This window comes from Crocuta crocuta, unplaced genomic scaffold (assembly GCF_008692635.1).
Source record: "Crocuta crocuta isolate KB4526 unplaced genomic scaffold, BGI_CrCroc_1.0 scaffold41, whole genome shotgun sequence".
Taxonomy (NCBI): domain Eukaryota; kingdom Metazoa; phylum Chordata; class Mammalia; order Carnivora; family Hyaenidae; genus Crocuta; species Crocuta crocuta.
Window position 1 is genome coordinate 19870128 of NW_027529428.1, and position 26986 is coordinate 19897113.

Below are 26986 nucleotides of genomic sequence, written 5' to 3' on the forward strand. Positions count from 1 at the left end.
GCACTCTGAAGCGTGTTTTGTGCTGTCCCTAGGCGCTGTGCCCCACGGCTCCTAACAGGAACTGGCAGCTTTCCCGTCTGTGCCCAGCCCCCACCCACCCCGTCCAGGGTCAGCTTCGGGAGGGGTGGACCCCACACACACCAGATGGCCTGGGGAGTGGCAGAGGCCCTGGGTGCTCTCAGGGGACACTTCCCCATCACGTCGCATCAACTAACATGTCCCCACTCCCCACGATTCAGATGTGACTGGGAGCTTCNGGACTCTGCAGGGCAGAAACGCACCTCAGCGTCCCACATCTCAACAGATTTCAAGTTCTTAGTTGAAAGCAATAAATATCTTTTTCCATCGAATAAGCATATCCTCTGTTAATTTGCTGGCAACCGTTGTCCCCACTGAAAATTAACACGTGGTGACCCCATGGCGCATGTGTCCCCCTGTCCCCAGCTCCGCACCTGCCAGGGTCTCAGTGGGAAAGAGCTGTTGTAAGGAAAGTTACTCATTGGGCTTTTGATCTTCTCCTTTAAAAAATTAGTTTGTAAAATCTTACAGACTGATTTGCTTGCAGTACACACACACACACACACACACACACACACAAGTGGCAAGGAGCCGCTGCTGAACCAGGACCTGTAACTTGGAGCCTGTGAAACATGTAAGTCACATTCGGGACAGGGGTCGAGACAGCGGTGACTGTGGGGACACGCCCCCCACGGTGGACTTTCAACGGGACGCCTGCATCCTCACGCGCGCCGTGCTGCCCCCGCCCGGCGATGGGCTCTGGGGAGGCTTGAGGAGCCCTCTTGTGAGCTGGATGGAGACGCCCATGGGGTGTGAACGGTAACTTCTCTCCAGAGATGGCGCGGCCTATTTTGACACGAAGGCGGGGAAATCGTCTTGGCCAAACACAACAGTGGTCAGGAGGGGGGATTTAGCCGGTGGGGACCTGCAAGGATTATCTGCCGGACAGCTGGCAGGAACATGTCCGTGAAGCGTCGGGTGGCTTACGGATAGAGGCGCAGACGGCTTCCCGTCACAAGAGAAAAAAGCGCTCGGTTTCCCGTTGCAGGGTCCCTGGACACCTACAGCCTGCCGGAAGGGAGAGCCCACGCAGGCCCCGGAGAAGCCCCCACCTACGTGAACGCCCAGCACATCCCGCTGCAGGCCACGCCGGCCTCGGGCAGCAGCGCAGAGAGCAGCCCGCGAAAAGACCTCTTCGATATGAGTGGGTTTCCTTCTGCCTGTGGTTTTCCTGTGTTCCGAGGGTGTTTTGAGCCATCTGAGGTCTTTGCCGTGACCGCGCTTTCTACTGGCAGGGTTTTGATTAATGGTGCTGTGAATCACTGCCCCAGTTAAGGGGACCCATGTGCTGGCTGGTCAGCACAGTGTGAGGCCCCACCTCACTTTTCTGGGGGATGATTGGGCTTTTCAAGTCTTTGAACTTGGCTGACCTCTGCTTTGGGAAGACAGCTGTCTCTGAAGTCCAAAGGCAAAGCAGTTTCCCCCACTTTTTGGAACTGACTTTCCTCTCGAAGATCTGCACACATCTCGAGATAAATGATACACACAGAGATGTCCTTATTTACTTACTTAAATGTTTTTAAAAACATTTTTAATGTCTTTTATTTATTTCTGAGAGAGAGAGAGAGAGAGAGACAGCGTGAGCAGGGGAGGGTCAGAGAGAGAGGGAGACACAGAATCTGAAGCTGGCTCCAGGCTCTGAGCTGTCAGCACAGAGCTTGACGCGGGGCTCGAACCCATGAACCGTGAGATCATGCCCTGAGCTGAAGTCGGATGCTCAACTGACGGAGCCACCCAGGCGCCCCTGCTTACTTAAATGTTAATCAGCTGATATGTGCTGATACTATATCAGTTACTAAGGATGCCAGTGTGACATGGCACGGTCCCTGTCTGCACAGAGCCCACAGCCTGTTGAAAATGACCAACATATAATCAAGAAATGGCAATATGCCCTCTTGCATGCATACATGCTCTCCCGTATTCTTGTCGGTTGAGCACTTCCTGTGTGTCCATACCATTCTGCTTACTGGGGTCTACAGGACGACAAAATAGACAGAGTCCCTACTCTCCGGGAGCTCGAGTAACCACTGCACTTTCGCAGGTAGCAACAAGGGCCCTGAAGAAAAACCAGGATGAGGAGTATGAGAGGAAGCTGCTTAGCAGTGCAGTGCTGTGCACCGTGGACCTTCTGTTTGCCATGTGAACTGGGACAATTAAATCATCCGTGAACGGAATAATGAAAGTGGAAGTGCTAAGGCATTTTGAAAGGGCCTCCCGAGTTCACAGAGAGCTTTACATCCCTATGTGGCTTTGTCAGTCCTCTGAGAATGTTATAGGGCAGGAGATTCCTTGAGAATTTAACAATGTTGGCCATGTGCCAGGCACTTCTTGTTTTGTTTAATTTTTGCAACAGTCCTGCAGGTACCTACCATTATTATTTTTACCATTGCCATTATTCTCACGATTTTCCAGAGGAGAAAATAGAGAATCCTAGAGGTTCAGTAACTTTCAAGGCAGCCTTCTGACTCGACATGTGCTGTTTTGTGCTACCGCGTGTGGGCGAGGACGCAGCAGAGTGCTCCCACGATCGGGCAGCGGCCTGACACCAGAGTCTGTTTCTCCTCAGCCACTTTGGTTTCCCAGACAGTGGGCTCCCATTCTGACCCCATTCTGCATACAAAAGTCACCACAGACAGAACTGTGGGATCTCAGGGCTTAGAGGCACCTTAACAACCAGCTAATCAAATCCCTTCTCTTAAAAACTGTGGAAATAGCCTCAGAAGTATGAAGCGACTTTCCCAAGATGCAGAGCAAAGTAGTAGTGTCCCGATTCCGCTCCCGCTGTGATGGTGTCTGCCAGCTGCAGTTTAGTACTTATATTTGTGGTGACACAGTTACGGTTTTCACTGTTTTATCTAGTCAATTTAGCAGTGGCTCCTGGCCTCAGCACCCAAGGGGAGTTAGATACGGCGAGGGTTTGAGATGCGAAAAATGAGAACCAGAGCCTTCCTTTTGTCATCCATCAGTATCTACACCTACTTCTGAAGCCAGAAGAGGGAAGATAATAAGAAAGGGCCCTGAAGAGGCTAGTTTCTATTGAAAGTATGAAAGAAATTAAGCTAGCAGTTGTGCTGTTTATTGTAAACCACTAGCACAAAATAATGATGGTGCCAAAGGTAGTGATGGCGATAGTTAATGGTGCTCATTGTGATGCTGATGCTGATGGTGGTGGTGATGGTGATGACGGTTGGTGAGGTGACGGCGATGTTGATGGTGGTGATGGTGGTGGTGGTGGTGGTGATGGTAACGATGGTGGTGGTAATGATAGTGGTGATCAGTGGTGATCATGATGGTGGTAGTTATGATAGTGAGAACGGTGGTGGTGATGATGGTGATGGTTACAGTGATGATGGTTACGGTGATGGTGGTGATGATGGTGGTGATTGTGGTGATGGGCCTGACAGTGATGATGGCAGTGGTGATGGTGCAGAAGTGGTATAACACAACTTTTCAACTACTCCAGGTAATCAGGAAAAAAAGGATAAAAACAAAATCTAATTTCAGGCAATAGTTTTAACCTGTTTTTATTCTCAGATCTGTAAATGATTGAACACCACCCTCTTCTAACAGTTGGTCTTACTCTGCAGCATTTGTTGGATCCGTGTAGGGCATGAACTACATCCCAGGAACAGCATTGGACTCTGGGGACGTCGCTGTGCCCAGGAGAGAGCTGTTCCGGTCCTTGTGGCATTTACACTGTGCGGCTTGGCCGCGTGGCCCCACTTACTCATCCTCACTCCTGACACTTGTGTGGCACTGTGGGCGTCTTCAGCGCTTCTGTACATGTTACCTCATTTTGAGGTTTATTTAGATGCTCCTGGCGACTTCTTGTGCTGCCACCGTCTGTTCCTGTTAGAGCAGCGGACCTACGGTTCGCTGACCCCGGGGTGGGAGGTGTGTCCTAGAGGGTGTCAGTCACGCTCCATCTCAGATGCACACACAGGGGCCTTTTCCCTGGAGAATCGAGTGAAGGCCAAGGGGGGCGGGGGGCTCCTCACCTGGGCCAAGTCACCCAATAAATGTCAACTTTTCTTCTCTTTTAAAAATTTACCTGATGCCAAGGTTTTGAAACAAACATCTGATGGGCTGGGCATAGGTTTTGCACTAAATCTAACTTTGCAGATTATCCTTTCCTCTGTGTATTTCCATGAGCATTGGCAGGTTTCCATTCGGAAGAAAACAGGTTTATTGAAAGGCTAGCCGATGTCCCAGAAAAAAGATGGCATGTAATTTGCACGGCCTCTCGCAGCGTGCAGAGGTGCGGTCATTCTGCCGGCTAGACAGAGCGTGTGCTTGAATCCTTGGCGAGAGGCACAGCACCAGCCATCCTGGGAACGCAGACTCAGGAAGGAGTCATGCCAGCGCCGGGCCCTTGCCTCCAAACGCTGCTTAATGTTAGCAGCCGGTGGTCTTTCTGTAGGTCTGTCTCTGGTGGAAGTCGCCTCGGCATTTCCGTTGGTCACATTGTGCATTTTATCCTTTGCTCTTCTGGGGGCTGACGTGTTGCTGGCAATTGCTGTTGACAGAGCCTTTTGAAGATGCTCTCAGGACCCAGTCCCTGGGGCCTGTGCTGAGCAAGGCGGCCTCCGTGGAGTGCATCAGCCCCGTCACGCCCAGAGCCCCAGACGCCAAGATGCTGGAGGACCTGGAAGGGGAGCCTTGGTACCAAGGCGAGATGAGCCGGAAGGAGGCCGAGGGGTTGCTCAAGAACGACGGGGACTTCCTGGTCAGGAAGAGCGCCACCAACCCGGGCTCCTTCGTCCTCACGGGCATGCACAACGGCCAGGCCAAGCACCTGTTGCTCGTGGACCCGGAGGGCACGGTGAGCACGGGTGGGACACCACCCGCCTCCTTAGGTCAGTCTGCCCCCCCCGCCCCCCGCTGCCCCGGCCTCTGGGCTGGGCGACCACGCTTTCCCTCTGCCGCCCGTGCGCACCTGCTGATGTCCTGGCAGCCGCTTCTCGGGGACCCGGCCGCCCAGACACACAAGCTCACCCCTGGCTCGCACTTGGAAACCTCACAAGGGCCCAGGGCAAAAGCTTTAACTCTGACGTCCTTTACAACAAATGAGTACAAAAACGGAGAAAGTTTTCTGGTCCAATCCATTCATGGTGGGTAAGGACGTACAGGGTTCCTGGGCTTCTAATACTCATCTCCAGTGTCTCTAAAAGTTCTGAGAGTAGGAGATGTGATGAGGCAGTAAATAGGCCCCCTGTTAATTAGCCTCCCGCTTTCCCACTGGGGACAGTGTGTGTGGCCATTCCTGGCGGTACAATTGTGTCTGACGAGCCCTGTGGGTCCGACTGAATTTCCCGCTTTCCAGTTGTTAAATAGACTCCACTTGATCTTGGCACGGTCCAAGAACTGCTAAGTTGAATAAATATAATTACATTAACTGAACCATTCAATAAGTTCCAAAATTGTTGTTTAAATCGCTTTAGCCGGTGAAAGCAGAGAAGCAGGTAGTTATCCGAACAGTAGCTTAGAACGTGGCCTATCCTGATCGGTGTGTAGGGACGAAGCCTCTGTCTCCGGTTGGATTTGAACGCAGTTTAACAGTGTTTGGTGGGGGAGGGGAGGGTTGTTACATCACACGATCTGCTCTGCCCCTCGGCCCTCCAGATGTCGTCTCTGTGCCCCTCTCCCCTCTCCACCTGGGCAACCCCTCCCTGGGAACATCGTGTGAATCCTTCCAGTCCGCCTTCTCCAGTTGTGTGGTTTTTCCCACGGAGGTTCGTCAGGGAAAAGATACGCGTGCGTTTGTGCGTTTTAGAGAGTTGCTAACCCGGTCCTGCCCCTCGAATGGCATGCCCAACTCCGCATGTGTTTTTGAGATCTGTCTATGGTGCTATGGTGCCTTCTGTACGCAGGATCGTCGCTTGGGTGGGCAGCCCCCATCCACGGCCACACGTCACTTGTGGAACATTCTCGTGCGGCTGAAGGCACTGTGAAGTCTCCTGTACGCTTACCCTGCGCCCACGGACCGGGGTTTTGGTCACAGGACATGTGCACACCTGGTTTCACCAGGGCTGTGCATTTTCTTCCAGAGCGGCGGGACTATGAGGGGGCACGGCGGCGGTGCTCCAGGGGTCCCTCACTCTCCTCTTCGACGCTGTCCTCCCCCCGGGGCGAGTCCGGGAGTCCCAGGGGGAGAGCCTGTCCCGGTGTCTCCCTCCAACCGCGCGCCCATGGGTTCCTCCAGTAACTGTTACGTGCCCACCTCCCCCCTGCTTCTCTTCTGATCGTCTCACCCAGCTCGCCTCCTGAGTTTCTCAGCCACAGAATTTCCACATGAACCCTCCCTTTTTTTCCCACCGAGTTTGATCGTTTTTTTTTATTTTTATTTTTTTAATGTTTTTATTTATTTCTAGGAGAGAGAGAGACAGCGTGAGCAGGGGAGGGTCAGAGAGAGAGGGAGACACAGACTCTGAAACAGGCTCCAGGCTCCGAGCTGGCAGTCAGCACAGAGCCTGACGCGGGGCTCGAACCCATGAACTGTGAGATCATGACCCAAGCGAAAGTCGGACGCTCAACCGACTAAGCCACCCAGGCGCCCCTCGAGTTTGATCGTTTTGCCTGTGGTGTTCTTCACCAAATAGAAGTTTCCCTTTCATGGTTTATGGTCTTGAGTTTTCTTTGTTTTGATTTGAGAGAGAAAGAGAAAGAGAGAGCGATAGAGAGAGCACAGAGAAGAGGGGCATAGGGAGAGAAAGAATCTCAAGCATGTTCCACACTTAGCATGGAGCCCGACACAGGGCTCATACCCTGTGGTGTGGGTCACAGGGCTCACAGGGCCATGTAATCATGACCTGAGCTGAAATCAGGAGTCAGATGTTCAACTGACTAAGCCACCCAGGTGCCCCTGTGGTCTTGAGTTTTAAAAGGTTTCCTCAGGGGGCACCTGAGTAGCTCAGTTGCTGACGCATCTGACTCTTGATTTCAACTCATGTCATGGTCTCTTGGTTTGTGAGTTTGAGCCCTGCATTGGGCTCTGTGCTGTCAGTGGAGAGCCGGCTTGGGCTTCTCTCTCTCTCCCTCTCTCTCTGCCCCTCCTTGCTCGTACTCTCTCTCTCTCAAAATAAATAAATAAACATTAAAAAAAATAAAGATAAAAATAAAAGATTTCCTGCCCTGCAGTCACAGATGCACTGTGTTCCTCTATATCTTCTGTGTTTGCTTTGAGAGCCTTATTTTTCAGTATTAGGTTCTAATTCTGACTATAGTTACTTTGACGAAGACATAAGATAGGGATCCAGCACTCCTTACATCTCCAGGTGATGAGCCGGGCTCTGTCCTGTGGATGTGTCTTGTGTGACGTTCTCTGTGCTGTGTCACCGTGTGTTTCTCGAGAGTCTGCCCTGTTCTGTTGAGCGGACTGTTTAGTCCTGATACGAGTACTACGCCGTGTGGTCATTTGGGCTTTGAAACAGTCTTAACATCTGGCGGTGTGAGTCTTTCCTCTTGAAATTCCTATTAGTATTCTCTTTTTAAGCTGTTCTGAGATCATTATCCTCTTTGCTCTGGTTTTAGAGTCAGTGTATCCAGGCACCAAAAATGCACGCTGGGATTTTGGTAGGATTGGTGTTGAGTTTATGGATTAATTTCAGGGAGAGCTGACAGTTTTCAGCATTAAATCATCACGTCCACTAACATGGCATGGGTTTCCACTTACTTAAAGATGTCCTTTGTGAGAATTTAAAAATTCTCTACAGAAAGTTCTTGTGTTTCCTTTGGTTGCTTCCTAGAGTGTCTGGTTGGAATTTTTGGCGCAAGGGGTACGTTATCTTGGCCATGTTTTCTCAACAGTGGCTGCTGCAAGGAGAGGGATGGGATGTGATCTTGTGCCCAGAAATCTCACCGACGGCAGCACTTTCACTGGAATGGTGCTCAGGCCGTCGCACATATTAACAGGGGAGTCTCCTGCCTTCCAGTTTCCAATGCCGTGGCGTTCTCTCACCCCACTGGGCTCACCGGGGTCCCCTGGAGCATTCGCCAGGAGAGGGTGCCCTTGTCTCGTTCCCGGCATGAAAGCGGATGGTGCAGGCTTTGTGACATGGGCTTTGGTAGATTGTCCTCATCAGCCCAGAGGACTTCATTCCCTGATCCATTCACTCAGACAGCTGTGCACCAAGTGACTGGTAAATCCGGGCCCTTCTTTTGACACCTGGGATATGTCTGTGAACCAGTTGAAAAGAACAGTGTCTGCTTGTGTGGAATTCATACAAATTAGTTAGCTAATTCCTTTAGTTGTGCACAGGTATTGGGTTTTATCAGTCAGCACCACCTGAAATAACATAATAATAAATGTGGAGTATTTTCTGGAGTCTGTTAACATGGGGAGTTACACAGGCAGAAGCATCCGACACCAAATCCTGGCATGTGCCCTGCTTGGTCCTGACGTCGTCATCTTGAACTGCACTCATGGATCAGGCACCTAACACTTGCCTTTGGATGTTTCCAGTTGCTCTTCTCCAGGGAGGTCCGTCTTTGTCCTCTTTGCTGCCTTTTGCTTGCGTACTGGTCTGGTTTGGGGGCCAAGATCATGGGGTTGGAGTCCCCTCTTACAACAAGCTGGAGCTGCTGCAGATCAGAGAAGCCTCTGTGTGTGTCACGTAGAGTCTCCCGGGGAGCCCCAGTTTCTGCTCCCTGACTCCTTGTGACCTTCACACACAGGCACTCATTTACTTGTTAATTTGTTCACTACTGGTTCCCCCCACTGCACTGTGTCCTGTGAGGGCGGTAGCCTTAGTCATGGCGTTAGCCCAGTGCCCAGTATCTGTGCCAGGCACATAGTAGGTGTTCGACAAGCATGTGAAGGTGCCGATCAGCCTTGGGCTTTTACAGGAGCTGAGGGCCCCAGAGGGCCGCGTGGAAGCTAAGGGTCCCCTGCTACCCCAGATGCCGCATCACGGATAAGCTTCTCTAAGAGAAAATAGGAAGGAAAATACCTGAGTGATTCTATGAGAATAGAAAGATTTTGGCTGCAACATTTAGGTGTTGTTAAAGGGAAGTTAACGGTTTAGCTAAATTATGCCACCTCGTAGAGCAAAGATGGTTACTGTGTTATATACTCAACCCTTAGAGACAAGGGCTTGACTGATGATTAAGAAACGGCAGGTACTGGGGTGTCTGGGTAGCTCAGTCGGTTAAGCGTCTGACTCTTGATTTCCATTCAGGTCACAATCTCGCGGTTCATGGGATCGAGCCCCACATCAGGCTCTGCACTGAGTTTGAAGCCCACTTGGGATTCTCTTACTCTCTCTGCTCCCCATCCCCCCGCCCCCCAGTGGAAAGGACACGTAATACTACTGTTAATGTATTATGCATTCCCAAACCGGTATCAGGATGATGTGCAGGGGCACCTGGCTGGCTCTGGTTGTGGAGCACCTGACTCTTCATCTCAGGGTTGTGAGTTCAAGCCCCACCTTGGGTGTGGAGCCTACTTAAAACACATTTGTTTTAAAGATAGTTTGGAAGGTGGGAAGGAATGAAGCTAAAGGAATGTGGTTGAGGCAGGTGTAAGCCATAACCCCAGGCTGGGCTGTCTACAAGACTTCAATTTCTAAGGAGAAATCTGCAGCGCCTCTGAGAAAATCAGTCAGTCACACCTACTAATAAGTGTTCTTTGGGGAGGATTTTTGCTGGATCTGATGATCTAATTTAATTGATCCAATGGAGGAGAGCTTCAGCTGAGAAAGACTTAATTACAAATGTAATGTCACTTCCTTGCTGTTAGGACACCAAAATAGATGATGAACACATTCTCTTCAATATTTATTCATCTGATTTTCATGGTAATTGGTTGGTCCCTGACTATAATGGGGGAAACTTGGCAGAACAGATTACTCAGAGAAATAAGGATGCAAAACAGTTCCGAGGCTAAATTTACTGCAGAGGGTACGAGCTGCGTGCCTTCCACTGCACTGATGGTGCGAGATGAGGGCTCCTGGGGTCACTGGAAACGCGGGTGACGAGGAGTGGAGAGGTGGGGCTCCTGCGCCCCCGGGCAGGTACAGGTCAGCAGCTGGGCCGACGCCACTGACAGGCTCTGCAGGAGCAGCCCCAGAGATGAGTCTGGAACACTGGGTTTTCTTTCCAACATCCTCACGGTGAGTTAGTCAGCCCTCTTGAGTCTAAGATTATTCCCTGAGGCACCTGTCCTTGATTCATCCCCTCGGCCGGTAGGGTCAGCAGGGCGGGCTGTGTGCTGTGCTTGCTTTATAACGAGCTGCTCGCTGCACCTGCACCCACACCTGTACCCACACCTGCACCCGCACATGTACCCACACCTGCACCTGCACTACACCTGCACCCACACCTACACCCACACCTGCACCTGTGCCCACACCTGCACCCGCACTGCACCTGCACCCACACCTGCACTGCACCCACACCTGCACTTGCATCTGTGCCCACACCTGCACCTGCACTGCACCTGCACCCACACCTACACCCATACCTGCACCTGTGCCCACACCTGCACCTGCACCTGCACTGCACCCGCACCTGCAGTGTACCTAAACCTGCACTTGCATCTGTGCCAACACCTGCACTCAGGCCTGCACCTGTGCCCACACCTGCACTGCACCCACACCTCTACTTGCATCTGTGCCCACACCTGCACCCGCATGTGCACCCACACCTGCACTTGCATCTGTGCCCACACCTGCACCCGCATGTGCACCCACACCTGCACTTGCATCTGTGCCCACACCTGTACCCGCACTGCACCTGCACCCACACCTGCACGTGTGCCCACACCTGCACCCACACCTGCACTGCACCCACACCTGCACTTGCATCTGTGCCCACACCTGTACCCGCACTGCACCTGCACCCACACCTGCACGTGTGCCCACACCTGCACCCACACCTGCACTGCACCCACACCTGCACTTATATCTGTGCCCACACTTTTGCTGCACCTGCACTGTGGCTGGGTGCTCCATGGGCTTCCTGACCGTGGTCTTGGGAACGTGGCACATTTGAAAGCACATGCTGGGGCTTTGCATTCAGGAAGTCACAAAACAATGGCAACCGTCCAACACCCCACATTTATTAGGATTTTATTTTATTCTGAGAGTTATTAAGAAAATAATCTGCCTCCATCCTTCCGCTCAAAAAGGCCTCATTGTTATTTTAACATTTCCTTTGTCTCAGGCAGAAGTCTGAACCGAAAGATGAAATGGGAAGTCTCACTGCTCTGAGCCAAGGGAGCTCAGTCCCCACTCACCCACCCCTGCTCCTCGGGTCCTTGGTTGGGTGACTTGGATCCCAGGGCCCCCCATCTCCCAGGCTTGTCCTGTCAACCTGGGGGCTCCATGGAGAAGAGAGGGATGGGGACGGCAGGAGTGGTCAGTGGCCTCGTGGGGGAAGCGACACACGGACCTCATTGCCTTACTGGCCAGAGTGCAGGACGGACTAGGGATGTATGAGCAGGGCAGTGGTGGGTAAGGCCCTCTCATCTTTTTACTTCTTATCAGCATAGTACCTGGAAAGTGTAACCTGGAAAGATGTTACCCACAGGCTTGATGAGAAGTGACAGCCCCTGCCCCTCCCCCTGCACGACTCTGGGGGTCAAGCACAACCAGGCTTCCTCTCCGGGTCCGCCCTGGCGCTCAGACTGCTCTGGGTGTCTATAGGTGTCATCATTTTTTTTTAATGTTTATTTAATTTGAAAGAGACAGCATGAGCAGGGGAGGGGCAGAGAGAGACACCCACACAGAATCTGAAGCAGGCTCCAGGCTCTGAGCTGGGGCTGGAACCCACTGACGAGGAGATCCTGACCTGAGCCCAAGCCGGACGCTTAACTAACTGAGCCTCCAGGCACCCCAACAGGTGTCATTTCATGATGCTCCCCTGAAAACTAAAGTTTAGCCCATTTTCCAATTTTTGACAAGTGTTTTCATTTCTCCAGGTTGTCTTGTGCCTGTAAATGCATCAAGCCCCTCTCTGTCCAGCAGCTCTGGTTGTGTCCATGCAACCTCTCTGTCTCCCCCTCCGCCTCCATCAGCAGCACCTTTAGTGTTTTCTGAACGCACAAAATAGAGACAGAGCGTAATGAACTCCCATGCTCCTGGTTCTCGCCGCAAGATTTACCAATATCGTTCCAATCTCAGTTCATCCCGTCGGGTTATTTTAGAGGGAACCATACTGTTTCAATGTAAAGGACAACGTTCTTCCGTGGGATGATTGGGAGTATCCTGCTCCCAGTACCCGAGTGTGTGTCGCGCACACGGGGCCGGTGTCCTGTGCAGCCACCAGAATTGCACCTTCACCCCGATGCACCACTGCCACCTGCTCCTGCACACCCCCTCCCTGCCCCCAGCCGCCCCCNGTCAGGGGTCCTCAGTCCCCCGCCCCGGGCCCCTGCTCTGTCCGGTTTTCTGACCTGTCCTCAGATCGGGTCAGGTCATGCCACTGGGTCACGCGGTCACAGAGACACCGAGGTGGGATGGTCTCTTGGATGCTGGTCGGAGGGGGCATCAGGCAGCCTCCTCCCCTGCACATCTCTCCTTCCCTGTTAATTATTAAATATTTTGGAGGAGGCAGTTTGAAACTATATAAGTACCCTCTTCCCAACCCAACTTCCGACCTGTTAATTCATTTGTTTTCATCTGTGTGGATTTGCGGCTGCACGTGCTGTTCTGTGGGTTGTCACCAGCCGCTTTATTTATCTCCGTGTCCCTCTGATGCTGTCCCTTTGTCCTCGTTCTTCTGCACCTTCTTCCTTCAAATACAAACGGACATCATGGGACCATCTTCCTCTGCCGCAGCCCTGCCACCCGGACTCTGCGGAAGGAAGCCTGGCCCGGCCGCCTGTCACGGGGAGACCAGGATCTGCAAGTGGGGGTGCTGCCCCCACGCCCTCGAGGTGGACGGACTGGTGCAGACACGCGGATGCACATGCGCACAGATGCACACGCTCGTGTCTGTGTCCATTTGTCTGTCCGTCTCTGGATGTTAGAAGTCATACGCTCTCATAATTCTTCCAGTTCCAGTCTCATATCACAGAGTTCATCCTTGTTTCTTTTCTTGCATTTCTGACTCTCTTCTCCAGCGATGAGAAGCCTGACCCCTTAGGCTTAGTATTTTCACCTACTTGGTTAACCCCCCGACCCCTGTGTGAGATGCACCCCCATCGCAGCGGCGGCCCCTGCCCTGGCCCAGCGGGGACACCGGCCTCCCTGCCCTGAGCCTGCTCTGACCGCCCCTCCCGGCCCAGGCACCTCCGACCCCTGCGCCTGTCCTGTGGTGCACTCCTCGCTGTGCCTGGATTCAGTCCCCCACTGGGGACCACTGTGGCCGTCCCGACCCTGAGCACAGCGCCTGTCTTCCTTGGCGTTTGGACCACCCGGCCGGTCAGGAAGGAGACGGCTGGAGAGAAAGGGAGGGAGGATCTCCAAAACATTCGGTACCACGTCCAGGTGTCCGGCCGCTTAGGCAGCAACAACACATCACCGTTGTTATAGCCAACAAAACTGGTCATTCAGCATATTCAAGTTTCCCTGATTATCTCAAAGATGTTCTGCGTATAGTACGTTTGTTGGAATCAGAATTCAAACATGGTCCATGCAGTACATTTTGTGAGTCTCTGAAGCCTCTTATTCTGTTTTCCTCCCATTTCCCCTGACGCCAGTGGTTTGCTTGAGCGACTGGATAACTTGTCTGTAGGATATCCCACATTACGATTTGGGTTGTGGTGTCCCTGTGGCTTCGTGTCCCTTGTGCCCTGACCCCCGGCTCTTCCGGAAAGAGGTGGACACAGAGACTTTAAAGGCAGCCGTACTGGGATGTACTTTACATAAAGCCCCATTTCAAGAGTACAACCCAGTGGTGTTTAGTATATTCACAGACGGGTGCATCCATGACCACAGCCCATTTGGAACATGTTTACCGCCTACAGGAGAAATGGCTGGGTGCTCGGCTGTCACCCGCCAGCCTCCCGTTGCCCAGTGTCTGCGGGTTTCCTCTTCTGGACCTCCCTCTGAATGGAATCCTGTAAATATGTAGACTTTTGTGACTAGCCTCTTTTGCTGAGTGCAGTGCTTTCAAGGGTCATCCATGTTGTGGCTAGTGTCCTTGCTGTGGTCGAGGAACATTCCATTCATGGAAATTCCATTCCAAATTTACCCCCCCATCCTGTGGGTTGCCTTTTTACTCTGTGATAGTGTCTTCTCATGCACAAAATTTTACAATATTCATGATGTCCAATTTGTCTGGTTTTCTTTTGTTGTCTGTGCATTTTGTACCATATCCAAGAAACCACTGCAAATGTAGTGTCTTGAAGCTTTTGCCCTGTTTTCTTCTAAGAATTCTAGGTCTTACATTAAGGTCTTTGATCCATTTTGAGTTAATTTTTGTGTATGGCATCAGCTACGGGCACTCCATTCTTTTCATGTGGACATCCAGCTTCCCCAGCACCATTTGTTGAAGAAATTAATTGTTCCTTTCCTGTGGAATGGTCCTGGCACCCTAGTCGAAAACCACTTGACCACATATGCAAGGGCTCATTTCTAGACCCTCTGTTCTTTTCCACTGCCTTATATGCCTGTCTGTATATCAGTACCACACTATTTTGATTACTGTAGCTTTGTACCTACTTTTGAAATCCAGAAGTGTGAATCCTCCAACTTTGCCAAATTTGTTGGTCTTTTCAAAGAACACACTTTTTGTTTCATTGGTTTTTCTCTATTATTTTCCCATTCTCTACTGTATCTCTGCTTTAATCTTTATGATGTCCTTTCTCCTGCTCGCTTCAGGGTTTTTCGTGTCTTAAGGTGGGAGATTAGGTTGTTTGTGAGTCTCTAACGTTTCCTCCTGCTTTTGGGGAAAAGGAGCGTCCATGTGGGCAAGGTGTTGACTGGAAGGGTATAAGCAGTTGTGAGTCACAGTCCCAAGCCCGCCTCCTGGCACGGCAGCCTCGGGGCCTGATGTGAACCTGGCACTGCATCCGCTGGGTCTAGGAAGGGCCTGAACCTCACCTTAATTTCGAATCTGAGAGAGGCCAGGCAACGTGGCTGGGGGAGGGGGTCTGCATCCACTCGGGTTAGGTTGTATTTGGGCTTGAGCCTCTGGAAGCGGACAGTCTACCAGTGGATCCAGCCCAAGCTGAGACACGAGACAAAAAGCAGCAGGTCTGAGTGTGCATCCTGTTCCACCGGAGCCAGGTTTTAACCAGGAAATATCTTGTCTGATGGCTTTGCCCCAGCTAGTGTGACCTTCTGGAAGTAATCACTCTGTCACTGGTTGAGTGTACTTGTTAATGTACAGTATCTCTAAACAGTATTTCTAACTACCGGAACCTAATTTAAGTGTTCCCTAGGCAACTTGAGCCCACCATGCCTAAAGCAGACGGTATGGCCCCCATCCCCTTGCCCAACTGCCCCAGGGATCCCTGGGGGAGAAAGAGGTCAGATGCCCAGGGCATCCAGGAGCCACTATGAGGACCATCTCAGGGCCTGGAGGGCCAATGGGCACATAGCCAGGCACCGGCTTCCTCCCCGTCTCCCACCCCTCAATGGAGAGGCCGTGGGGGCTGTGTCCACAGCAGATGGGAGACTGCTCCTGGCCAGGCGTCCTCTGTCTTCTTCAAGTGTGGTCTACACTGGGAGTGTAGCAGCTGAAGGATGAGGGCGCACATCTGGTGAGCAATGGGAAGTGGTGGCCCCACCCCCCACCCCAGGTGTTCACTTGCTCAGAGGCTGGCGGACAGGCATCGCACCAAGCAACCAGGAGTGTGCCACACTGCACCCTCTGACCCCCAATGCGGCTACATGGACCCCCTCCCGGTGGGAGTGCAGGATGGCCAGAAAGATCTTTTGAGGGCAGGAGGGGATCAGGGGAGAAAAGGCTGGTCGTGGAGGGCAGGGTGTCTCCCGAAGGCAGATGGCAGGTGCCGGGCTAAAGGACTGGCCAGTGACGATCACTGGGGACTTTGCAGACATGTCTGAGAGTGTGCAGGGGGCCCCGGGGATGCCACAGCTCTGCTTCCCACGGTCCGGGGCTGCCTCTAAGCACACACGTTCTCTCTTCTCTGCCATGGGTCACGCATCCTGCTCTCTGTGTCCCTCCCAGATCCGGACGAAGGACAGGGTCTTTGACAGCATCAGCCACCTCATCAACCACCACTTGGAGAACAGCCTGCCGATTGTCTCCGCCGGAAGCGAGCTCTGCCTGCAGCAGCCGGTGGAGAAGCCCCTGTGACCGGCCAGCCACCCCGTCCTGACCCTGCACTGGTGGTCAGGAGACCTGGTTCTTCCCGGGAAGTGGGTACAGGGGTACGGAAACTCAGGCAGCCGCCCGCGGGCTCAGAGCCTTGTCCAAATGCCCCAGGAGGAAGGTGTCCGTAAAGTGCAAGTTTCATAAACTTGTCCTGATTTTCTCGTGTGCATATGAAAGGTGTACATACCTATACATCTGTACAAATTAGTCCTCTATATTTATATTTTTTAAGACTAAGAAAGATGTAAGACTAATGTTCTGTGCTGTATGTTTTTAATGGAAAAAAAGTTTGACTCTAGTTGTCTGGGCAAAAAAATGTAACTCAGCTAACCCATTCTCCTGAGAAATTCCCCTCAGAAGGTGAGATCTGCAGTTTTGCCTGATAAGCACAACACGGGGACCAGAAGCGAGCAGGGGGTGGTGATAAGTGTCGGGTCTGGCTCTGGTCCTGGTGGCTGCCACTCGGGGGTGTTGGCGCCCCCTCCCTGCGTGATGACGCCTCCTCCGCCGTCTGTATTGCACCGTGTGCTCCTGGCTCCCGCACCTGACACCTGGTGTCGCTGAACTGAGTGTCAAGGCCGCTGTTGCGGGTGGTGCCTGAGCACAGGAGTGCCGTCCCCCTTGACCGCAGTGGTCCAGGGCCCTCAAAGAGCTGTGTTACTGCCAGATGTGGCACAAAATGAACCTCAGTGACCAACATCTTCACTGGCAAACTCTTCCATCGCTCTCACCTGCATCATGACACAAAACAAGAGTGGGCGGAGGGCTGGTTGGGGCGAAGTCTTGGCTTCTGTGTCTTTCCAGCCAATCCGATGATCACAGGCTGCTGAGGTGGCTGCTAGAAAACTGTCCCTGCCCTTAATCTGACAGAGGAAAACGCACCTTACGAGCTGTGTGGAAGGCAGATCTAACACGGTGCTCGGTCTGGTAGATGTGTGCACGGCCATGGCGTGGAAGGCAGACCTACCACACAAGCTCCATCCCCGAGACATGTGCACGGCAGTGGCTCTTGCCCTGCGTTTGCCTGAGGTTGGTGACGCAGGGGCTTGCGGGATCCATCTGAGGTTTTCTGCTTCTCGAGTGGTTGGTGGGTAAGGTGGCTGGCTGTCTCTACAGCAGACTCTCCAGTTGCTCCGTGGAAAGGACGCCTGGCCCATGGAGCTCTGTCTTGGCCCCTCCTTTGAGCTAAAGTACTAGGGTTTCTTACTGGGTCATTGGGCATCAGGAGGCCGACAGGGTCTCTAACTTGTAAATGCCAGGTTGACATTACCATGTGACTTAACAGATGCCGTCTTTTAAAAGCTAGAAGGATTCATTCATTGGCTGTCACCTTCCAATTGGTGCCATGGCATAGGCCCCCCATCCCGTGCGACCCCACGGCATGAGGCACCCCCGGGTCAGAGCCACAGGGGGACTCGCCACACACTTAGAGCGAGACAGTAATAATTCGGTGCTTCAAGAGTGAGGAGTTAAGGGTAGATTTAAAAAATTCTGATGAATGACTCTGTGAAGTTCTAATGCTAAATGAACCCCATTTCTGTTTTTGGGATGTGTGTCCAGGGGGGATGACGGGGTGAAGCTCATGGGTGAGGGTGGGTCAGGCAGCTTCGCAGATGTGCTTGGAGCCTTCTTAGGAGTTTTTGTCTATTGAGGGTCCAGTGAATCCAAGATGACAGTGGCTTCCATCTTCTAGAATGTTCTGCCATGGATCGGAACTGATGTAGGACCCTCTGCCTCTTCCGAGAACGGTTCTGGTTTCAGTCACAGTGTGGATACTCTGCCCAGGTCACTCAGAGGCGGTGGGGACTGAACGGGGACGGGGCAGCAGTAGTTCAGGCTCTTGCCCTGTGACGACGTGGATGGGATGGGGGTGGGGACCGCGTGCACCCCGTCCCCCTGCGGCCCTGCAGACATATCAGAAGTCCCACCCCAGTGTGGGAGCATCCACAGACATAAAGGTGGATAAACTGACTTTTTAGTGGCCCATCGTGCAGTGTTAAGGGCACCTCCCAAATGCTAATGTTTCAGGGCAATGTGGGAAAGGCTGCCTGGGGACCCTGAGACCCTGAACGTGTGACCTGCTTTCTTTTCCTTCTTGGGGATATAAGAGGGATATAATCTGCAGGTGTGGGAGCTCTCTGCTGCGAAGTCAGTGTCTCTCTCAATGGTGATAAGCAATATATATATACCATGTTTTTTCTGCATGAGAATCAATTTAAAAAATTAGAAGTATTGGCGGGAGATCAAATTTTTGTTTCAATATTAACGCAAAACATGTATTTTTAAGCTCAGATTCCAGGGCTGCTTACAAAGGGACAGTGCCAGTGGGAAACTGCACTCCTTTGTAGTCGCCAGAGCAGCCTGGGGACCCAGCGGGTACCGGCCAGGTCCCTTGTCCTTGTTCCTCCCCTGTGCGAAGCGTATTGGGGCTTCCCCGGGTCACCCCAGCTCTCCTCCAAGGTCGTGTGATGGCTGTTACAGGGAGCCTCATTCACAGGTGGGGAAACTGAGGCTCAGTGGGCGGGCAGCCAAGCCGTCCTGCGGCCTTGGCGTTTCTGGGCTCTGCGGCGCCGGGAGCTCAGGATTCCCAGGGGAAGACGGGCCCCTCCCTGACCAGCCTGGGTCCCCGTCGCCCAGTCCCCGGCCTGTGCCTCTGCTGGGGCAAGGCGGGGTTCTCCGGGGCCTCTTGTCCCGGGTGCATTCTCCGTGCACTGTGCCTGGCCACCCCTGGGGTGCACCCCCTCCCGGGCCCCTGCCCAGGGGTGCACAGGTGCGGCATCGGAGGCCCGGCCCCCCCAGCCCCTGCCACACACACACACACACACACACACACACACACCTGTGTGTGAATTAGTGGTACTTGCGGCCCCGGATGCCTGTGGGGCTGCTCAGCAGCGGTTTCACAGAGCTCTGACACTTGAGGCCCTGGACCGCTCAGCAGACTGATGGCTGATGCACGCACGCATCTCCCGACCCATAAGTGACACCTTAAGCCTGAGGTCCTGGTCCTTATGTCCTGGAATCAGTCACCAGGTGGAGGCAATTCCCATGAGATCACAGGCCTCCCTGGGCGCCGCCAGCAGAGCCACGTGGCCTCACACGTGCTGCTGGGCCTTCCCTGAGCGCTGGCCCACGTGCCCCCTGCACCGCAGAGCCGTGCACCGTCCCCGCCCAAGACAGGGGTGAACGTCCATCAACAGGAAGGACAGCTGTCCCCTGGGATGTTTGGGGAAATGTGTGACAGGCTCTCTGGCGGGTGGGGTACGCATATGTGTGTGCTCGGCCCATGCGTGCCGTCCACCCTGCGTGCCCCCCGACGTGTGCGCCCCCCACTGCGCGCCCCTGAGCCTTTCTGTGGCGGCGAGGAAGGGGAGAGGGATTGCGGAAATACTGCACTTGGGTCATACGTGTCAGAATAATACCAGGCTCTGTAGTGAAACTTTAAAAATTGGTCCTGGGAAAGACGAAGCAGAAAAACCGCTCGGCAGGAAGGTGTTACAAACCTGCATGCGCCGTGGCTCCCCAGAGGGTCCCGAGCGAGGCAGGCTACAGGATCAGGATCATGCAGCTGCACCCCCCCTCTTCTCTGGGGGAGCGAGGGCCAGACTTGCCTCAGTGCGGGGGCAGTCAGTGGCCGAATCTAGGACAGAGCGAAGGACTTATTAGGGTCCTTAACAGTGTGTGTATAATGCTCCACCCCCGATGGAAAACGGCCAACAGCGCTTCTCCCTTGGGTTTGCATGTTATACCCCTTTCCTGGAGGAGGAAGTGTTTCTGTTTGGGGCCCTTCACTTCTCCGGGTGATGCCCAGGGGTGGGGAAGGGAAGGAAGTCGAGGAGGAGAGCACGATGGGTCCAGTCACCATGGTGTGGAAGACTGAGGCACAGCGGGAGGCAGGGTGGACGCACCTTGGCTGGGACCCAGCTGCGTTTCGCCGCTGCCGGGCACAGAGGAAAGCGGGCCGTGTGCACACCTGAGCACACTCCCCGCCGGGACTCCCCGGCAGAGACACAGTCCTCCGGGAGCCCCCAGGGCCCCACCCCAGAAGGTCTGCAGGGCCCAGGAATGTGCATTTCTCTAAATAGGGAGTGCGGCCCGCCATCAGGCGTGAGCTGCCAGCCCTTTGCCCTCCCTTCCTGAGGGCTTCACGCCTCCAGTTTGTAAGTTTTCCTACCACTTCGCGTCCTAGATCCCAGAGTCCATGCTCTGGGCTTTAAAAGTGGAGCATTAATAAGCATTTAGAACCCCAGGCAATCAGTGCCATCTGCCAGCCACAGTGTATTTATAATGGGCTTTATACATATTGATAAGTTTGCCAGCAACAAATGCACAGTTTTAAAACTGGCACATTTTACAGCAGCCAGAAAAACTGCAGTTTTATAGGACTTTGAATATCAGTTGCGGGCACACGCGTACCTCCACGGATCACGACAGCCGCGCACCTGTGTGGGGGCCCCCGCGGGCAGGCGGTGTGACAGCACCTGGCCCTCCTCCCCGGGCTTTGGTATTTTAAGCAACAAGGACAACCAGAGAGCTGAGCAGACATGGAGAGTTTGGGGGCTGACGGGCCCGGCGTCGGCAGACAGCTGGAGGAGGGTCCTGGGTGCCGCAGGAGGGGACCCAAGTGCAAGGCAGCAGGAGCAGGCAGGACGGCCCCGGGTGGGGGGCTCTGTGGAAGTGACCAAGGAGCGGGGGCGGGGAGGCCACCAGGGAAGACCAGGACGGATGACAGTGCAGGAGGGTGAAGGTACGAAGAAGGGTTTGGGGACGAGCACATCCAGTCTTATGTGCTGCCTGTGTCTGCAGCGCCCAGAGACGACGGGCAGGAAGGGACAGGGGCAGAAAGGCTGTCCTCCCCGGCATGCTTGGGGGCGACCAGTCTGCCCCGGCACAGCCGTGCACCCCCCAGCTGGCAGGCATCTCTCTCGGCCCTGTCTTTGCACGGTTCCTACGTGGCAGGGTCTGCGCTGGGCTCCCCAGAGAGATGGGGACCTGTGACCTGCTGGGAAACAAGCACGCACAGGGCGTGAGGGCCAGACGGGCCTGCTGGCCGGCGTGGCCACGTTCAACAGGGCAGTGGAGGCCGGGGCTCCCGGCTGGGTCTGGGCAGTCTGGAGGTTGTGCGAGCTGGAGGCGGGTGGGGCGGGGGTGTCGACAGGCGGACAGGCGAGGCTGGAGGCCGCGGAGCCAGCAGGGACACCCTCCTCGCGCCCCGCGGCTGGTGCTGGCCGGGGCACTGGGGGGTGCCGGCTGCGCCCCTCGGGTCCCCTCCCCCACCGATGCCCTGAAAAGGACTCCCCAGGGCTCCTCCCTGAGCGGGGAGCCCTTCTCACAGAAGAAAGTGCCAGACACGAAACCTTGTATGAGCTTGTTTCTGTGTTGTTGCGTCACCTTGAGGCGCTGTAGGTAGCAAGCCACGCGCACGGAGAGTGCAGGTGTGGTCCCGCGTGTCACACGTCCTCAGCCCACACGCACCCGGGGCGTTCCCACCACAGCCAGATTGTGTGCGCCACTGAATCCAGCAGCGGTCCACAGAGCAGAAATACGTGGGCACCTCTGTTTGCACATTGGGTTACCTTTCTCTGTGATGACTGTGTGTCAGCAGTGAGTGCAATGTTCTCTGTTCATTTGCCTTTTGAATAAAACTTGTTCCAGAATAAATACTGTAAAAACTTTAAGTATGTGAATGTTTCTTTGCACTGAGAATTGAACAAGAGTTAAACATTTGATGTTAAAAATCCAAGGATTAGGAGAGAACTCCGTGTAAATTTAATGTGTAATAAGATATTTATTACTTTTTAAAAAGCATTTGGATGGCAAATTATATATATTGATAAATATCGCTTGAGAATTCTGTGTTTTGTTTTCCATCGACTTTTGTGGAACAAGAAAGAATTGCCGTAAGGTCTCTGTCCGGGTGCGGTGCCGATGTGCCTCTTCTGCTTCGATGCTGGGATGGAATCGCCTATGGATTCTGAAGACTGGAATTCCCAAACCAGTCTCGAGCTTTCTAACCTCCTGCAGGAAGTGACGTGGCTTCTGGCCGCAAGGTCGCGTCTGCGGGGGCCAGCCGGAGGGGCCGCGGGGCGACCCCTGTGTCAGCACTGTCACCCGGGTCGGAGGGTGTCACCGCCATCTTGGCGATGCTGTCCTTCTGCTCACTGGGGGTGGAAAAACATGCCTTCGTTTACGGGGGACAGGTGTGTGCATTTCTGTGCAGCAAACCCTGTGATATTTTGGACACGATTTAAAAGCACAGACTTGCTAATTCAGCGAGGAGTTTTCTATAAAATGCGCCTGGTTCCACTTCCGGCACAGCCTCCTTGGCGGCACGGGTCACGGGGGTAGAGAGCAGCATCTTCCGCGAAGCTCGCTGCTGGAGTGACCGTCACCTGAGTGTGAGCAACAGAGGGTCGCGCGGCCAGCCTCTCCGGTGGGCGAGGGTCTTGCGCTCCTCACGAGGGAGAGGAGGGGGCTGGAGCCCAGCACCAGCACAGCCCCGCCCCCCCCAGGGGTGTGGAGGGCACGCGTCCCCGGCATCAGCCTTCCTGACGGGGTCTCTGGGGAGCCGCCGTGCGCCTCGCTTGTGCTGAGAGATTTCCCCACCAACATCAGCACAAACGTCACTAGTCAGGCCGACTGCAGGCCTTGCACAGAGCGGGCGCACACGCACACACGTACACACGTGCGCACACACAATAGACGTGGCCTTTCATCAAGGACACTGCCGGGCGAGGGATGGGTTCTGACCTACTCTCTCCTGTTGCAAACGGAGTGGAACCTGACGTCCCGTCTCCACCCACCGGGCTCTGTCAGGACCCGTGATTTTCTCCCTGGCGAAGGGTTAAGGGCTGGCCTCCTCCAAACAGTCCTGCCTCCAGACCCTGACCCAGGGCAGCTTTGCAGGACAGTGGCCATGGGGGTGGGGAGCTGAGCGGGGGAGGGTATGGGCTCCAAGAGCCCTTTCCACCTCGGGATACTGGCTCCTGGTGGGAGGCTGGGCCACCACCCTGCACACCGCATGGTGACCCTGTGCACACGGTACCCCCATACCGACCCCTCGCCACAGCTTTATTATTTTTATTTTTTATTTTTTTAAGTTTATTTATTTTGAGAGAGAGGGAGAGAGAGAATCCCAAGTGGACTCCGAGCTGTCAGCACTGAGCTTGACATGGGGCTCGAACCCACAAACCATGAGATCATGGCCTGAGCCGAAGTCAGACGCTTAACCGACAGAGCCACCCAGGCGCTCCAAAGATAGGTTTATATGCAGGCTTTTGGTTTTATTTTTTTTAACAAACACATGGGACATGGCAAAGGTTACTAATTGAGCAAGATCTAGTGCCAGTTCTTTGTGACCTTGACGCTCAACTGCCGAGGGCAGCCCCTCGGGCTGTGGACGCTGGTCTTACAGTTCATCACGTGCTACCTCCGTCAAGCAAACTCATTCAGACTGCTTGCAAGCTCCGCCTTCCCTCAATGGGACTGTAGAGCGACTGTCACTAATAGCAGCACCAGAGATGAGGCCCCCAACGCCCCTCAGAGCCAGGGTACCAGGTCCTGAAGTCGTGTGGTCACCTGGCGGGCACCAACGCCCGACACTCCGGCTCTCGGAAACACTGCTTCATTTTCTCAACCCGGTACCTCAATGCTTGACTTTTCTAGAAATGCTGTCTGAGTTCAGAAAGCAGCCCCTTTTCAGTGATGTAAAGAAGCCACCAAAAATGCCACCGAGGACGTCCCCTTATAAGTACGATTTCTCTCACCGGTATCAGAAACGAGGACAGTCTGGTCACCGCACAAGACCACCCGGGACCCACGGGACGCAGAACATGCGTCGACTAACACGTCAGGACCAGCTTCTCTTCGAGACCGTTACTGGGTTGAGACTGAGTCTTACTTGGCAGAAACCCCTGCGAACCTGACAAGCCCCTGGGGCTCTGACGTGGGCTCGCCCGACTAAGGGTCCTTCTGAAGGCGGCTCGGTTTTGTTTTTCCCAAGAAGCCTGTGGTTATGAGATCTTTGCAAACGCGCACACGTTTGTCCTGCGGGTGGGCTCCTCGGGGCGGGGGGCGCACAGAGACACCTAAGTCATCCCCTCACGTGGCCACCAGGGAGGAGGGGCAGCCCAGGCAGCGGGGAAGACAAGCATCCTCACATCCCCCGGAGGGTGCACACACATGCACTCCTGACGGGTCGCCGTCAGGCTCGCTCTGGGGCGGGTGGAGACCGCGGGCGCCCCGGCTGCTCTGCCGAGAGAGCACCGGGCGGCTGCCTCCGGGCTTTCCTGACCGGAGAGAACGAGACCCGGCCCAGCCCTGGAAACCTCCCCTGACTCAGCACGACCGTTCCACTGCATTAAACAGCCCACTGCTTCTGCTTCAGGCCAGGGTGTCTGTCCTCTGCTTCTCCCTCGTGGGTCCCTTTCTTGGTTGGTCTGGGGACGGGCTCCTGGGAGACACTGGCTCTTCTGTGATCTGTAGGAGCCCCAGACAATCAGGGAATTTGGTGCACGTGGGTTTGGACGTGCAGGGACACAGGCCCGAAGAGAAACAGGGACAGGGCTCCCAGAGATCACCAGATCACCCGATCTCCCGGGACCCTTCAGACCACGCTTCTGAGACCTGCCTGGGACCACACGTCTCCGGGAAGTCAGGCCTTCAAAGGGTGCTGGGCACAAGACTCCACGTCGGTCTGGAGCCCGGGGCTGCCGTGTCCACCGGGTTTCCATCCATGTCCTTACACCAGCGGCTCCATCAGGACATACTTGGACTTCTTGTGATTTAGCTGTGTCACATACTGCCGTTGACCGGTGTAAGCTGGTGCCACGTACCAATGGCAGACGTACAAGACACAAGTGCTCACACAAGTGTGTGTAACAGAAACGGACACACAGGCATCCACCCGATGCACAGTGTAGCGTGAAGTCACCAAACATCATCGCCACGATCTGAGAAACACACCACACACTGTGGGTCCCACGACCTTCCCTGTCCAGGCCCCGCGGGAGCAGCCAGTGGGGTCCACGGGGAGGCAGCAGATACCGTCGGCAGCGTGCTGCGTTTGGAAGACTCCGGAGCCGAAACAGACAGAGCACGCGGTCCACCATGAAACACGCTGGCGAGTCCTTGGGTCTCCTCCTTCACGTGACGTCCATGCCGTGCAGGCTGTTGGCAGATAGGTCTCCCGAGTCCCTGCTCTGGAGCTCCCGGGCGAGGTGTGCAGTAAGTGCAGCCGTGGCCGCAGAGCCCGGGCCTCCCCTCCCGCGTTCCCAGAGGCAGGCGCCCTCACTTGCAGAGAACCCCGTTCTGCAGAGGGGTGTTTCTGCCGGTTATGCTGGGGGAGGCAGCTCTCTGGGGGGGGTCTTCCTTGCTCTTTGGTGAAGGGCTGCTGTTGTTGCTGCCACTGGACTTGCTTCTGCTGGGGTCCAGGGCGGGCTGGGTGGGCGAGGAGCGGGCGCCGCGGCCCCGGGCCAGGCAGGTGCACACCAGCCGGAAGAAGGCCCGCCGCATCTCCTTGCTGGCCAGCGTGTAGATGACAGGGTTCATGGCGGAGTTGAGCACGGCCAGCACGATGAACCACTGGGCCTTGAACAGGACGGCGCACTCCTTGACCCTGCAGGCCACGTCGACGAGGAAGAGGATGAAGAGCGGTGACCAGCAGGCGATGAAGACGCTCACCACGATGACCACGGTCCGCAGCAGGGCCATGGAGCGCTCCGAGGTGTGGGGGCTGGTGACCCTGCGGCTGCTGGACTTCACCAGGATGTAGATGCGGGCGTACAGGATGACGATGGCCGCCAGGATGGCCGTGAAGATGCTGATGCAGAAGGCGATGTACTTCTTGGAGTAGAGGGGCAGGATGGTGGAGCAGTCCGGAAGGTCCCGCAGGCAGTTCCAGCCCAGGATGGGCAAGGCGCCCAGCGACAGCGCCACCAGCCAGCACATCCCGATCAGAAGAAACACGCGGTGCTTCTTGTTGGCGTCGTAGGGCCGCATCTTGATCATGGTCAGGTGTCGCTCGATGGCGATGGCCAGCAAGCTGCAGGTGGACGCCCCGAGGGCCACGAACATGCTGCCCTCCCGCAGGAACCAGACGGTCGGCGACAGGCTCAGCGTCCTCCTGCCCGACATCAGGATGTTGACCTTGTAGGCGACGCCGGCCAGCAGGTCGCAGAGGGCCAGGTTGCCGATGAAGAAGTACATTCGGTTGTGGAACCTGTTGTTCCTCCAGATGGCGATCAGCACCATCAGGTTCTCCAGCACGATGAGGCTGCACACGGCCAGCAGCAGCGCGGTGGTCGGCGCGCTGCCGTCGGGGGCTTCCTGCAGCCGGCCCTCCAGCTTGCCCACATAGCTGTAGTGCTGGTGCAGGGTCTCGTTCCCGGGCGGGAGCGCGGCCGCCATGGGGGGGGCTCGCCGAGGCTCAGCTCCAGAGGCCACCAGGGGGCGCCCTGGGCACGTCCATTTCCAGAGAAAAGGCACCGGCTCAGGCTTCGGCGGTGGCCGCGGCGGGAGCCCGGCCAGGGTGTGCAGAGCAGGCGCCTGCGGAGATAGAAGAGGGGCGCCCAGCGATTAAGGGGGGCCAGCGGCAGCAGCAAGGCTGGAGAAAGGCACCGAAAATCCGAAGTATAGGAACGGCCCAGGGCTCCCTGGAGACAGGCGGCTGGGGCAGCGACTCCCG

At 54.9% G+C, this 26986-nt stretch overlaps 2 protein-coding genes across 2 annotated transcripts in view; one reads left to right on the top strand and one right to left on the bottom strand.

The window, feature by feature from the left end:
• SHC3 (SHC adaptor protein 3) overlaps window positions 1-22140 on the top strand; it is a gene marked incomplete at its 5' end in the record, with an annotated part of 96353 nt that extends 74213 nt beyond the window's left edge. Inside the window, 3 exons of the mRNA XM_077759334.1 lie at window positions 1067-1222; window positions 4605-4900; window positions 16156-22140. Of these exons, the coding sequence (XP_077615460.1) occupies window positions 1067-1222; window positions 4605-4900; window positions 16156-16284 (581 nt within the window). The remainder of the gene's footprint in view (window positions 1-1066; window positions 1223-4604; window positions 4901-16155) is intronic.
• A 1437-nt stretch (window positions 22141-23577) lies between these two features.
• Window positions 23578-26815, bottom strand: S1PR3 (sphingosine-1-phosphate receptor 3). Its single transcript, XM_077759327.1, has one exon. It carries the CDS (start codon window positions 26707-26709, stop codon window positions 25591-25593), a length of 1119 nt encoding a protein of 372 aa, XP_077615453.1. The 5' UTR covers window positions 26710-26815; the 3' UTR covers window positions 23578-25590.
• Between the last annotated feature and the right edge of the window lie 171 nt (window positions 26816-26986).

Bases quoted from the DNA above. Each gene is read 5' to 3' on its own strand.
- S1PR3 (XM_077759327.1), bottom strand. From the start codon at position 26,709: ATGGCGGCCGCGCTCCCGCCCGGGAACGAGACCCTGCACCAGCACTAC.